General features: G+C 35.5%; 1 protein-coding gene across 2 annotated transcripts in view; it reads right to left on the bottom strand.

Moving 5' to 3' along the window:
• Positions 1 to 14,869, bottom strand: part of MACROD2 (mono-ADP ribosylhydrolase 2) — a 2,095,255-nt gene extending 2,080,386 nt beyond the window's left edge. For both annotated transcript variants that reach the window (XR_004421812.1, XM_033094758.1), the window contains exons 1-2: positions 14,573 to 14,869; positions 7,556 to 7,672 (exon numbers count right to left, since the gene is read on the bottom strand). Coding sequence is in view for 1 of the 2 variants with exons in the window: in XM_033094758.1 (XP_032950649.1) it covers positions 7,556 to 7,672; positions 14,573 to 14,618 (163 nt within the window). In the remaining variant the exon portion in view is untranslated. The remainder of the gene's footprint in view (positions 1 to 7,555; positions 7,673 to 14,572) is intronic.
• Between the last annotated feature and the right edge of the window lie 1,244 nt (positions 14,870 to 16,113).

The raw sequence follows: 16,113 nt of genomic DNA, 5'->3' as shown, positions 1-16,113 counted from the left end.
ATAAAGTATCACAAAGTCTTTTTGCTGGTAGAGGGTCGTGCCTTCAATTTGTAAAAAAAAATGCAACATCTGTAAATCATGATAAAGTGAAGTGCAATAAAACGAGGTATGCCTGTACAACAAAACTACAGACCAATATCGCTTTATGAATAACTATGCAAAAATCCTCAACAAAATACAAACTGAAGTCAACAGGCACTTAAAAGGAATGTACACCTTTGTATTTGAAAGGAAGAACTAAAATTACCTTTTTTCACAGATGACATAATCATATATGTAGATGATACAAAATCAACACACAAAGATCAGTTGTATTTCTATGTATTAGCAATGAACAATCAATAAGGAAATTTTAAAAATAATTCTATTTATAATAGCATGAAAAAGAATAAAATACTTAGTAATAAACTTAACCACAAAGGTGAAAGATTTGTACACTGAAAACTACAAAATATTGCTGTGAGAAACAATTCTTATTTTTTTCTTTAAAAAAGGAAAAACAGAAAATAAGAAGCATTGTGAAGAATGTGGAGGAACCCCTATGCATTACAGATGGGGAATAAAATGATACAGCCACTGTGGAAAAGTTTTGTGATTCCTCAAATATTTAAACATAGAATTACCATACATACGGTCCAGCAATTGCACTCCTAGTATACAGTCAAAAGAAATGAAAACAGAGACTCAAACAGATTTTCACAGCAGCAATATTCACAACAGCCAAAAAATGGAAACAATCCCATCGTCTTTATAGATGAATAAACAAAATGTGGTGGGTGTGTGCATGTGTGTGTGTGTGTGTGTGTGTGTGTGTGTGTATCTGGAATATTATCCAACCTTAAAAAAGAATGAAATTCTGAAACATGCTACAATATGGATGAACCTAGAAAGCAGTATGCTCAGTGAAATAAGCAAAGATAAAGGAAAAGTATTGTGTGGTTCTTCTTATATGACATCTAGAACAGGCAACTTTATGGAGACAGAAAATAAAAGAGATATTACCAGAAGCTGGGTGAGAGGAGAGAATGGCAAGTTATTATTTAATGGGTACAGAGTTTCTATTTAGGAAAAGAAAAACTTTTGGAAATGAGTACTGGTGATGGTTGTACAACATTTTAAATGTATTTTAAGCCACTGAATTGTACACTTTTAACGGTTAAACAGATTTTTAAAACACTTACGGACCAAGTCATGTTAGTAGACATTTGAACTAGATACTTTAGATGAGATAAGCATATGTATAGTAAACCGCCAGGTAAACATTTTTATCTCTGTCCAGCCACATATCACCTGAATAAGAGGAAGAATTCAGCGACTACGGAAGTATACAATATTTTTGTATTATTTGTGAAAGACACAATTGTCTTTAAAAAAAAATCTTCCTTGATCAGTTGTAACTACACTTAGCATGCTTACCAAAACCACTAAAGCGGTCACAGGCAGTTCCTACTTTCTAAAGCAAACAGTACAAATTCAAACTGTACACGTACAAGCTGTACATGTACAAGCATACAGAAAAAAATATATTTTATATTATATACATTGGCTAAGACGATAAATAAGAGTAGGAGTAGTAAATACAGAGTCATAAGATATTTCATGCAAGAGGAAGGTGCATTCTGGAATAAGAGCTTTGGAGTTATCTAGGCCCATTGATGTCCTCTCTCAATTAATTTTCACAGCAACCTTAGGGAGGAGAAATAAACAGCCCCTGTCGTAAATAACATATAAAGAGACAAGATAGAGAGATTACAGGTTGGGTATTTAACATTAAGCCTCAACTTACAAGACCAAAAAAATAAAGTTTTTTATTCAAACAGAATCACAAATACAAGAGAATTATAAAATTTGGAAAATCTCTAACTCTGTTATTTTCATATGGCAAACACAATTTCAAATCTAAATTTGATGACAGAACTCCCTACATGTTGGGGTAGTATGGATTCTTAAAACACTGAATATACGCGTACTTGTATAAGAGTACAATCTCTAGGGAACAACCAGCAATCTGAAATCCATGCTTTACCCTAGAGACAGACCAAATTAAACCTCAATATTTCCAATCCTCCAAAAGCACATATATCTTCTGTCATGGCATGTATATGGCCAGGCATATGAACTTTTGTTGAACTATATTTATTATCTGTAATTTGGTACTTGTTTCATCAGTAATCCTCAACTTGGTTCTAAATCAAAAACTTAGTTAAAACAGTAAACTGTATTTAAATCCGTGTTTTGAATACTTATATGAAAATTTAGTAACTAAATATTTCAGAAAAGAAGGCAGAGACTTTATAAAGACTCTTTCATATAGAAAGACAATTAAGAAGGGGGTGGAAATAAAAAATAAAGATAACCTATCACAAAGTATCTGTCTACACTGACCATAATGTATTTAAGTAAAATCCATACTTACTAGTATAATTCATTTAATGGGTTAAAAAGAAAAACTAGTAGAATCTGTGGTGAATTTACAGACTTACAAAATACACAGTAAGAAGTTTTCATCTTGAGGTCTCAACTCCAAGTCATCTTTATATATATCAAAAAAACATACACTTTTTTTGTTTCTAGTACATTATTTTAAAAACAAGCTTAAATACAAGGACAATACACATTATACTTAGCGGTACACACTGCAATGCACAATAAAACTTATTTATGAGTTATTAAAATAATCTTGGAAAATAGTTTAAAAGACTAAGAGTGAAATAAAGGCAGAAGAAAAAACAAAACCATGTAATGAATCACGATTCCCTATATAATTCATATTCTTTTTTTTTTCCGTTTTAGAATTTAACCTTACTTCACAAATGTTTGACTAAACCATTGCATTATGCAGAGAACAAGAAAATGCAGAGAACAAGAAAAAAAGTGGTATAATAAGAGGCCAAAGAGGAGAAAGTCCAGATCATAAAGGAGTTTAGGCCATTTTAGAATTTGTCTTTATCCTAACCTTCACTGCTAAAATGAAAAATGTCTGTAATACAAATTTTACTTACGCAACATCTTTGCGGGGAATGGACGCTTCACAAATAATTGTTTAAAGAATAAACCAGAGTGGTCTTAGTTACTTGAGGCAAAATAGATTTGTTTTTTTAATTAAATTCATTTTAAAGATCATGTAATGGGGGGAATCACTACCCACTCAGAATAAAAGATTTGTATCTAAGAAGCTAAGGTGTTGGGAAAATCACTGCCCATTCAAAATAAAAATTTGTATCTAAAAAGCTAGAGTGGTTTGCTCTAAGCCGCCTTCTGCTTCTACAGATTATTTCACTTTTAAACTATAGTGCTCAAACTGAATATAATATAAAAAGGGATCAATATCAAATGATTAAACAGGAAACATTCCTTTCCAATTTTTTTTATCCCTACTGAGTTCCATCCTGTTCTAAATACCATTTTCCTAACTGTTCAGTCATTTCAAGTTTCAGGGAACCAATTCAATCTGAAAACTTGTTAAGAAAGAGGAAATCTAGCTATTCTGTCTTTTCTGTATAAACTGCACTACAAGAAAACAAAACAGTTAAGAGAAAGTTCTTTACAGAAGTCCAACCACTAAATGAAAAATGAATGATAAAATTTGAATAACACTGTTTTGAACCCCTAATGAAATAATGGATCAAAGCAATGATCATCAGTGGCTGGCTACTAAAACCATTAAGTGAAAAATTGATAGGGAACTTTACAATGGGTGATTAGCCTGACAATACTTGAACTAGTGATCAGTCTTATCATCACAGAGAGAGAAATAAGCAGACATTATTTGACTTCTGATATTATGCAAAAGAATGTACAATAGTCTATAAAGTATTCTTTCAAAAAAACTTAAACCCAAGTCTGATCAAGCCTCTGAATTTAACTACCAGCTTATAAGAACCATAGGTGATAGAGGAATGTGTTAAATGACACCCCAGAGAGACAGTCAGCAAAATGTGAACTACTCAGTAAGACAAATATCTACTTTATGCATAAAGTAAATTACAAAGGGGGAAAAGGGCAGAGAAAAAAACTACAGATTAAAAGAGATTTAGATAATAATAACAATTAAAAACAATATGTGGACCTTGTTTAGATCTTGACTCTAGCAAACCAACTGTAGAAAAACGGAAAAGCCTTTATGACAATATGGGAAATGTGAATCCTAACTGGATATTTAATTATATTAAAAAATTGTTAATTTGTGTATGATGATAGTATTATGGTTACATTAACACAACACATGTTGTTTTAAAGATACATACATATGCATATTTACATATACTTACATATAAAATTGGTATGATGTACAGGAATTGCTTCAAAATAGTCTGGGAGAAAGGTGCAGGGAGCTCTGGTATAGATAAAATAAAACTGGTCATGGATTGACTGTTGAAATTGAGTAATAGGTGCATAAAGGTTCATTATACTCTATTTTTATATGTTTCTAAATGTTCATCTTGAAGTTTGAAAAAAGATTTTTTTAAAAGAAAGTACTGTCCTGTGTAGACTGTTAATCTCCGAGGCATTCTTATTTAACATACTGATTGAGCCGACCTACACAAGGCACAATTCCAGGTACTAGAGACACGTATAAGAGAGATAAGCATTTTTAAATTCCCTACAACAGAGCAACTAACAAATGAAATATAATTATTACATAATTATTAATACAGAGGAAGAACTAAGTAGAAGCATATAATCCTAGAGATTTATTAATAGTATTTGATAAATATGAACATGAATAAGCAAATGGATTTTTGTCTTGGTAATCATCTACCATTTTTTTCCACTTCTGATCCACAGCTTTCCAATACTATGAAAGTAGTAAATCAAAGTAAAAATATTATCTACTGGCTTCTTCCTTTCTATAGAAACACTGATTTTATATTCTTTGGCAATTTTTGGTTTCCTTTTGTTAGGTCAATTTAAAATCAAAATTATGACAAATACATTTGGCCACTCCCCTCTTAAACTTTCTACTACATTTATAAAAACAAGAAGAATTTAATTAAAGTAAAAGAAAACTGAGAAAAGTAAGAAAAACATTTAAAAACAATAGCTTGAGAATTTTCCATGTAATCATGGATATCAAGATCAATGGTCTTCTATGAAAACAAAGATAATAATAATAATAATAAACTAAATTATTAACGGTATATTGTGCTAATCCAATTAATACTGTTCATTTCGTACAAATCAGAAACTATGTGACAAAGAATTATAAATTATCTTTTCTTGGAACTTAATTTGAAATCTCATACTTAAAAAACTAAAACTATTATAAATATCAATACTTACTTATATATACATTTATAAGCAGTTCATAAGCTTAAACATTTCAAAACAAAATATATAAATATATCTATATTTATAGTTGTCCTTTATGATTTTTTAATTTTTATTTTTAAAAGACCTTTCAAACTGCTAAAATACTAGAATTCTCTTGACCAGTATATTATTGTAACTAATCCTGGATGAGTAACATTGGAAGAAAATACTTATGAAAGATATATATTATGCAAAAAATTAACGTTTATTATTTGTAGAATGAGCCATTCTGTTTCATGAAAAAAGAAGAAGCCTGTTACCAATTTCTAGGTCACAACAGAGAGGAGCAAGTAACACCAGTTGAAAAGAATAAAACATCAACAGAAATACAATTTTGATCACATCACCTAGTTCCTCATGAAGACCTTTCACATTCAAAAAACAAGAAGGAAAAACTGAAATACACAGAGCAGTTGTAAACCACTTATAAAGCTCATTTTAGGAGACAGGATTAAATATATAGGATCTCGATAGGGAATAACAATGTCAGATGTTATTCAATGTTATCTTTTCTGATTGGGGGACACATTTTGGTGTGTAGTATCTATAAAAACATCCAAAATTGAGTTGTCTAACAACCCAATTGAACCGTACACTGTTATATGCTGAACGTTCAAGTAGAAGCAGCCAACATAAAGGCCAAGCCTCTACACAGATGTGAGACAACCCAACATTGGGCAATGCAGCCTGGGTATCACTACTGTTGTGTCAATTCTCATGGCAGCGACAGAAATCCACCTCTACCTCAGGAAGCAAATTTTTTTCTAAAAAAGAACATCATATACTGCATCCTTAGAAAACTGACCAACTAAAACTGCAACCAAGAAAAAAAGTAAGATGAATGTAGCACTGGAAAAAGAGAATTACTAGCATTGAAAAAAAAAAAAAAAAAAAAAAAGCTGAAGTAGTCAACACCAGTTTCTTATAAACAAAAGAATTAACTGAAACCCAAATATTAAGGAGCACATGGCCATAGGTCAGACAAGACCCAGAATTCTGTCCTTTTGGTCTCTAGCTCTGTATTCTTTTCATTACAGAGCACTACCAACTCTTTCAATGATGTCTTAAGTAGACCATTATTAAAATAGCTTGTAGTTATTTTAAACTAAAGTATTTAAAATAACTTTACTGAAGACACAAGGCCAGCAAGTCAGATGTGTATATCCCAATCAGCTTGTCCAATGACCCCATTAGAATATGGGGTAGACCTACTACCCCACTTGCCCAAGGTCACACGTTTCCACCAGACTAAGATATAAAAAAACCCACAATTTGTCTTCCTAGAAAACACAAATTCTGTCTAAAGCCCAGATTCTGAGGTTAATGTGTTCTCTTCACAGATACCAAAGCTTAATCTCACTACTGTTTCCCACAGATTTTGTCCTAGGAATTTCATGCTAGTCTTCTTGTTCTGGGCGATAGCATACTGTATAATTCAGACCACAACCTGTGATATCAGCATGTTCCAAGTCCCTTTCATAAAGTTACTCTTCTTTCCCAACTGTTAAGTATCCTAAAAAGCACCCTGTTTCTTCTAAGTTTCACATCCAGACCATTAACACCAATGGCTGTTAATTCAGAGATGAACATATCAAACATTAAATCTATTATGTTGTTTAGAATTTTTTCCATGAAACTTTGTAATACTTAAATTTTCATTTATATTTTAACACATATATTTTCCCTCAAATAATCTAGACTCTCATCAAATCATAAAGACATTGAGAGAAAGTAAATTTGTCATGTAAATACTTTATATGTAGACATAATACCACACTACACAAAACATATACTTTTCTCTAAAATTATTTGGTGAAATATTATTTGGTTTTTCTCTATTCTATTCTGATACATTGTCTTTCAACAGTATCCAATCCTTAAACATGAAGAAACCTTATGTAAATAAACTTAATCAAAACAAACCCAAAGGGCCACACGACCAAAGCAGCAATCCCTAATATCATTTGCTCCAAGAACTACTGCAAAAGTTTTTAAAAAGTACTTATAAAGAGTACCATAATATAAATGTGGTATATTTCAGAACATGGCTTATGTTAATAGAAGTTTCTAAGTTTAAATAATTCAATAAATTGCTAAAAACAACAACAAAGCAATTATTTCAAATACTAAAACTATCACCTCTTTATTGACTGACAGCTATTAATTTTCGTCAAAAATTGTCCCACAGAAGTCATAAAAAATGGTCACAATATCTATCTGAAAAGTGTTCTGAGAAACTTACCATCATTTTGGCTCTTGCCTTTCACCTCCTCCTTCCATGATAGGATGGTGTTCAGAGGAACATAGTCCCTTATGTATTCTTTGCGTCTCTCCTCTAAGGTCATCTTCAGTAAACGTTCTTGCAAAATAAAAGCAGAATCTCCATTTGTATGTAACTTTTAAGTTCAAGAATTATTTTATAATTTAAATATTAACTATGTTAAAGCACACAAAAAATCGGCGTGGGCTTGAGAAACAGCAAAATGCAATTCTAATGACTCTATAAAAGGTGTCAGATTAATGCCATATAAGCAGGGAAGAAAAAAGGAAACTCTTTCAATCAATATCTACTGATAGTCTACTGTGCGTCAGGTGTTATGTTTATACACTGCAAGTACAAAGGAGATCCTTAACCTTGAGAAGTTCACAAGACAAAAGAGGAAATGAATATGACAGCTACATAAGTAAAATCCAAAATCCTAAGACAGATATATACAAATGCTAAGAGCACAAGAAAGGCAGCCAAGATAGTTCCTTAATTCGAAGATGCCATCAACAATAAAAGTGCATGCTCAATTTAATAATACCTTTGTGGAAGTGATTAAACAATACTTTGTACATCTTGATTACAAAATTTAAAAAAATTATTTGAATGCATCTTAGAATTGATAATAGTTGGTGTCATTTATAAAGAATTCATTGTGTGCCAGGTACTTCACATGTATAATTTTATTAAAATAATCTTTCCAACAACTCGGCAAATTGATAGTATGAGTTTTACTATTTTATAGATAGGAAAATAAAGAACATCAAAGTTCAGTAGTCTGTCCAGAGAGAGCTTTCCATTAAAAATCTAGTCAGTTATCTCCATTAACCAGAAATATACCAATAGCCACTGTACTGTACTACCTTTTCAGGAAAAGTTCACCAAAAGAGGTGATGCGTATGCTGGTTCCCGAGGATAGGTAGAATTTTGTCATGAAGCGGTAAGAAGGATATTTCATGTCTAATCACCCTACTGTACACCTAAAACTAATACAAAATAATACTGAATATCAATTGCAATTGAAAAAATTTTTAAAGGGGGGGGAAGATGAAGAGGAAATTTACAGGTTAAAACAAGTTAGTCTTGGGGCTATAACGTACAACATAGGGAAAATAGTCAATAACATTGTGATAGCGTGGTATGGTATCAGATGGTTGCTGGACTTACAGTGATCACTTCTTTAGGTATATAAATGTTGAATAACTGGTGTACACCTGAAACTAATATAGCATTGTATGTTAGCTATATTTCAATAAAAATATTTTTTAATAAGGCTATTTCAGACTACTAAAGCAACGTAAATAAAGATAAGGAAATATGAATAATTAAATGAAGCTGCAAGATATGCTATGAAAAGGAAATTGGCCACACAAGTGAAAAGTAGCTGGAAACAAGTTAAAACAAAAATTTATAGGAACTTGTATACTATGATGAGCAGTTTAACCTTCATTCTATAAAGTAGACCACTAATATTCAAAGTTGATTATGCATATCCCAGAAGGTACATAAAGTGATCCTCTAGGATACAGCAGAAAAAAATGTATGAAATTCTTTCCACATTTTTAATCTAAAAAAATAAGGAAGAAATTAAGATTTACTAATATTCAATACATAAATTGACACTGGCAACCTCACTCAATCTGTATGTCAGCTGTCACCAAAGGACATATTCTCACTCTCCAATTCTCTTTCAGCATATTACAAGGTATTATAGTTTAGGTGAATGGATTTAAGGACAGTATCTAGTTTTAGGTAATCTAATCCTCACACAATAATCGCTTTTAAAGATTCTTCCACAGAAATAAACTGCAGAAAGTATTAATGTAAGCACAAGTGAAGAAGTAACAGGGAACCAACATTTCCCCCACTCCTAGAACTGGCTTTTCTTCAGCCCCATTAGATAGAAAAAAAAAAAAAAAAACGCTATTTTAATTAGATGTGATATAGTCAAATCACAATACTACTATAATATTCAAAGGTCAACAGTGTATTGAATTTCAGATGCCTACAGGGCATTCAAGTTGAAATTAAGAATCAGGGACTCAGAAGAGAGGTCTAGCCTAGAGATTTTGGAAATCATAACGTAAACTTACTGTACTATAGGAAGTTCATAGGAAAGGGTAAGGGAGGGAGCATACCTCAAAAAATAACATTTACAGAGTGAACATGAAGAAAGAAAAAATGAAATAAAGCTTAGATGCCACTGGGGGTAGAAGGTGAATCAAACCACCAGTGATGTGGAAACCAGCAGAGAAAAGTTTTAATAAGTAGAAGAGGAGAAATATTATCAATTGCTACATAAAGATTTGGAAGAATAAAAATTAATAAGCCATTGGTTTTGTCAACTGAGTCACCAACAACACGGAAGAGAGCAAAATGGTTAACAGAACTGTCTGGGTTCTAATCCTAAATCATGCAAATCTATGTGATCCCAGGTTACTTAAGTTCTTTATGTCTCAGTTTCTTTTTTAGGTAGGTTCGTAGGTATTATTCTCAACTTCTGTATAAGGCAACTAAAACAAAGAAGTTAAATAACTTACCCAAGGTTCCACAGGTAGTAAGCAGTACAACTAGGTTTCAAACCAAGAAAAATCGTATACAAAGCTCTTGTCCCTACAGTATACTACCTCATACGGTTGTTGTGAAAATTAAATGAGATTAACTCATGTAAGGTACTTAGAATAGTGCTGAACACACAAAAAGAACTCAAATTGTAATTATTTTTATATTAGTGCCATCATCATTGTTATTACTGAATGACTTTAGAAATATTAGTCTCATTACAGTTTAACTGAGATCCAAGAGGCTATGAGAGACGGAGGAAAAGAAAGTGAGAACAGCAACTCCAAGGTGAAATCCTGTGGAAGGAAAACTACTTTAGAGTAGAAGAGATTTGAGAATTGTTATAGGCTGAGGAGAGGGACCTAAACACACTGAGAAACCAAACATCCCACAGAGTGATCAAAAAATATGGTGAATGTTTAAATTTAAAAAAATTTATTACAGGAAGAGACACATTGCCACTAATCACCCTCAAAATACTCCCTTCGTTTCGAACAAACTTATCCCATCATTCTTGCCACTTTCTGAAGCAGTTCTGGAAGTCCTCTTTCGTGAGTGTCTTTAGTTGCACTGTCTTGGCTGCCTCGAGGTCCTGAATCAATTCAAAATGTTTACTTTCATGGTCATTTTGACTTTGGGGAAAAGTAAGAAGTCGCACAGAGCCAGATCTAGTGAATAATGTGGATGAGAACACACCATAATGTTTCTGTTTGACAGAAATTGCCATACCAGAAACAATGTGTGACACAAAGCCTTTCCGTTGTGATCACAAAATACGGTGAATACTGCTGCCAAGTGCCACCCAATGGAAAGACAGGGATCCTTAACACGGGAAGCAAGCGTCGAACCTCACATAGTGTGTGACAAGTTTCAACTTGTTCAGCGCAATCAGTTGGGTATGAGCTACGGTTCAGAGAAGGTGTACCTTAAAGTGTGCCGTAAATCATTCTCCATCACAACAATGTTCCATGTCACACATCACTCCTGGTATATGGCAATTTCTATCAACAACAAAAAAAAAACCACAAAAAAAAACAAAAAACATTACAGTGTGTCCTCATTTACCTTATTCACCGTGTATGGCACCGTACAACTTCTGGCTCTTCCCCAAAGTCAAAAGAATTCAGGACATCAAGGCAGACATGACAGTGCAACTGAAGACACTCATGAAGAGAACTGCTTCAGAAAGTGGCAAGAACAATGGAATAAGTGTGTTCAAAGCAAGCGAGAGTATTTTGAAGGGAATTAATAGCAATGTGTCTTTTACTGCAATAATTTTTTTTATTTAAACATTTACCATATTGTTTGATCACACCCCTGAAAGGGAATAAATAATAGCACAAGATCTCAAAGAATTCAGATGAGATAAATAGCACAAGCAGAGGTTAGAAACAAAGAAGAAAAGTGCTTCCTCTGAGGTGGAAACAAAGCTGAAACAGCAAAGCACATGGAAAGATACAGACAAATAAGAATATGGAGGAAGATGTTAGGGCTGTTCATGTTACATGACATGTATTTTCTCCGTGAATTAAAAGGTAATGTTATCTGTTCACTATAGGAGGATGGGGTCTTGATGGAATAGGAAACTTGAAGGGAATGATAAGTTTGGAATAATCACACCAAGGAGGATAAAAGATGTCTAGCACTTACCAAAGCACTACTTAAAAAGCTCAGATCACTAATACGGAAATATTGAATATCATTGATCACGTTGAAATATATGAGCCAACTATATTTTTACAATATGTCAGAAGGTACATATGGGAATGCAACCTGGCCTCTTTCATTCCCTTTATTTAAAAGTTTAAGTGTGGACACTCAGAACAAAACAAGATCAATAATAAGGCATTAAGAAAAAACAATGAGGTAATTTAAGTTTCAGTACTTGAAATGATAATACACATTAACTGGTTTTGAATTAAGGCTCAAAATATTAGATCAATAACATCTATTTAACACATGTGGACTTGAGAACTCCTTAGTTATTTGTTCAAATAATGAAACTTACTGGGGGGCCCACATATGTATACTCTACAGTTTCTTTGGTATTAGACAAAACTTTTCCTTGAAGAATGCTTCACCTTTGCAATGAATCCTTTCTTTGTGAACCAAGCATGCAAGCAGGCAGACCTACTTATTAAATGGTATACTGAGTTAGTTAAAATATGTTTATACGATGCCTTGACATTTCAATGAGGTGGGTTAGCGTTCCTTTAGATTTAAATAACAGCTGCAAAAATACACCATCCTCTCCATTGTCATAAAACGAAAAAGGTCATTCATCCCACCAGTTTATTTAATACTACTGTACTGGAAATCCTTAGCTCCTTGATGGAGATATATATGTGTGTGTGTGTATATATATATATATATACACACACACACATATATATATAAAATATTAACTATTCCAAAAATAGACACCTTGATAAGACACTGAGACATATATTAAAGTCTTCAAGTCTCAATAACTTTTTCCTTTAAACATTAAACTTCATGCAAAAATAAGTTAGTTTTGGACAAGAGAAATTCATTTTGTTAAATGCCTTCTTTAATTGTGCATTCGCTTCTTTATTTAGAAAATGTTAATTTGGTTATATCTTCCCCCATAATTAGAAGCAAAAGAAGAAAAAGAATTAAGGCATTAAATATTCTAAAAATGCCTGTTTGACATAGTTCAACTTGTAGACGTTAAAAGAAGGAACCATCATTGTTACTTTAGGGCATTATCTTTTACAACAGAAAAAAGAGTTCTTTAGTCATCACTAAATGATTCATGTAGTGAAAACAATCTCCATGTCTCCCACTATTGTGCCTTATTATCAATAATAGAAAATAAAAATTCAAGACCATCAATTAAAAAGGGCATGAGTTTTCAATGCTTGCAAGTAAATCCTTGTTGAAAATGTGTTGAAACTAAAATAACTGCTACTGCAAAACAAAGCAAAATCATTTTACATTACTTTATATATCAGGCTATTATTCTCAACAGCATTTGAGACACCAGAATTTTTAGTTCTATATATGCTCATAATCATTAAAACATAATTAAATGACATAAAAGTTAATCTTTCAATATTTTAAACACCATGTTCATTGGTTGTTCAGTTGTTATTTTAAATTTTCCGAGTTAATTTTTTTTTAATTCTTTTTCATCCCTTTCCTTGTGCATTGTTTGAAGTAGGCCTTATAGACAGGATTCTTTTTCCACATTCATTCCCTTTCTTGTCCACTGTTTTGCCTATGTGTTTACAAAGGCCAGGACTTGCAAGAAAAATCTACAGGTTTTAAGGAGCTATTATCAAAGAAATCAACTTTCAATCTAGTCACCCCTTTATTCTTCTATAAAGAAGATGGGAGGGATACTTTGGAGCGATTTCCACCACCTTCACTAGACCTCACTCCATACATAGGTTTAGTACATCTTAGCAGTAGCAATGCAAGTACTTTTGCTACATTTCTGTAAAATGATAAAGAATAAAGAGGTGCGAAAAGAAGAAAAATCTCCAGATTCAAGTTTTACCTTAGAACATTATATATGATGCCAGAGAGAAACAGAGGGAAAGAGAGAAAAGAGGGTTGGATAGCACAAATTCTGCCTTATAGAAATCTGTTTCACTGTCAATCTAGCTGATTTGGATGAGCCTTGATATGCACAAAATTCAGGAGTGGCTTTATTCAGAGAGTGACACCAGTCTCACAATTCTTACTCTGAACAACTTCATACTATGAATAGGGATGGAATATTGAGAAACACCGCAGAGAGAAAAGCCCATTCAGACTTCTCTGAAGACACCTATCCTCACGGACAAGACGCTCGTTTTAGGTTTCCCTTAGAGTTCCAGGTTTCAAAAGTCACGCTGCGGCACAGAAGTAGAGGACCTAGAGAAGGGGTAAACACTCGAAGGTGGGGACACTGCCAGCTGAGAGAGTAGGGAACCAGACAGAGTCGAGGAATGGAAAAGGGCCGGCGGGGCGCTGAGGCGCAGCAGCAGCTGCAGCGGGCGTGTCCACCGGCGGGCACGTACATGTCCGTGGGACACCCGGGCCAGGAGTACCAAAGTCCCAACAGGGGTCTGGGGAAGGGGTGGGGGATCTGAGGAAGATATGCTGAGCCCTGGGCCTGCCGCGCGCGAGTCCACGCTGCGAGTGAGGCAAAGGCAACCCAGCCTGGGGAGAAGGTGACCGGTCGCGGCGGGCGGCAGAGAGGGGAGTGCGCCCACACGTGAGCGAGCTGCAGGTGCCCGGGGGCGGCGCGTGCACGCCGGTGTGCGGGCGCGTGTGTACACACGACGCCTGAGGGAGGCGGCACTGGCCAGGCTGGCGCGAGGCGGGAGCTCGGGCGGAGGGCGCAGCGGCACACACCACCCTGACCCCCGCCACCACCCCACTCCCACCCCCCGCACCACCAGGACTCGACAAGCCGGTTACCTTTCTCCTCTCTCCACACCTTTTTCTTCTTGTTGCTGGGGTACATGTTGCTGTGGGGGTGGCTGGCTTTAAGCTGCAAGTTCCCCAGGCTCACGGGCAAACAGGGTGTGTATGGAGTGGGAGGGGTGGGAGGGGGCACTCGGGAGGGAAAAAGTGAAAGAGGCTCCGCGTCCCGCGCCGCCCGCCGTTCTCCAATTGTCACTTTCCGCTCTCTGCCCGCGCTCGGTTTTGGCTCCCACACGCTTCAGCCCTGCGGACGCCGCCACAGCAGCACCTCAGAGCCTGTCAACTAGGTCACGCCTCGCTCTAACCTAACACCAGCGCAGGCCCCGCCTCCCAATCGCTAGCCAGCGCCGCCTCCCATTGGCTGTACCGCCCGCCGCTCTCACGCCCCACTTCGGCTACAAGGCGCACGCGCATGCGCAGGCTCAAGCCCGACGCCGAGGACGTTGGGGAGCTAGAGGGGGCGGAGCCAGGGCGCGAGGGTGCAGAAAGATGGCCTCGAGACGGGGGCGGGACGAGGTGCGGACGCCTGGGAGGAGCGTGAGGATGCTGGCCCTTTCTCTGGCCTCGAGGCCCTGGGAGGACCTGAGGGAGTGGCCTATAGGCCAGGTGCTCCAGGTGACTGAAGAGCAACCTGGGGAACGCTGTCTCAGCGACTGGAAGATATGAACGTGGGAGATGTGAGTCACCATGTGCTGTCCATTCTCACTCTGTCTGGCCCGTCCGCACGGATTTTACCACATAACATAACGTTTTTCTTCTTGGTGGGCAAATACTACCAAAGAAACGAAAGGGTTGAGAGGGAAATGGTTCCAGACCATACACAATGGGCTCCTCAACCTTGTAGAAGTAATTACAAATTTCGCTGGAGTTCTGTTTTAAGAACCGGCCAGTAGTGGATAACAAAAACGTTATGTTAGAAACAGAAGTCTTACATCAAAGCAAATTAAAATGGTTGTTAACCGGAGTCAGGTCACTTTATCGTTTTATCCCTCTAGCAATTGCTTCAGGTCAAGGTGCAGGCCCAAGGGCTGGCTTGATTCTGGGTAATACAAATCTGTTGGTGTTCTGAAAATCCTATTCTGGTAGAGTCCACCACACAAGTAGATTGACCTAGAATTTAGGGGAAGTTTGGTAACCCTCTCCCTAAATTTATTGCATTTCTAAATATCAGACCATCCACTGGGCTTATTTGGGGGATGCAGTGAATCCGCATTAATTTGACAGTTGGGATGCTGTGTTATACGTGTTCTACTTAAGCAAGGTGTGAAAGACCAAATAATGACCTGTAACACTTTTTTTAATAATAAAAGAAAGAAGAAGGGGAAGCCCCATTAAGAATTGTAAAGGATGAAATGTTATGAGTAACAGGATATTCTCAAGAGAATGATTCATACTTTAGAAAGGTAATATTTTTTTACATCATCTCTGCTTCCGCTTTTCTTTTAATGCTAATTACATAAAATTTTATTTGGCTGAGAGAAATAGAGAAAGCTTCAAGTAGGAAGTGACATTTGAGCTAGTAATAAAAATATGCT

Source organism: Rhinolophus ferrumequinum, chromosome 23 (assembly GCF_004115265.2).
Source record: "Rhinolophus ferrumequinum isolate MPI-CBG mRhiFer1 chromosome 23, mRhiFer1_v1.p, whole genome shotgun sequence".
Classification (NCBI taxonomy): domain Eukaryota; kingdom Metazoa; phylum Chordata; class Mammalia; order Chiroptera; family Rhinolophidae; genus Rhinolophus; species Rhinolophus ferrumequinum.
The sequence above is the reverse complement of the archived record's forward strand: the minus strand, read 5'-3'. Positions and strand labels throughout refer to the sequence as shown.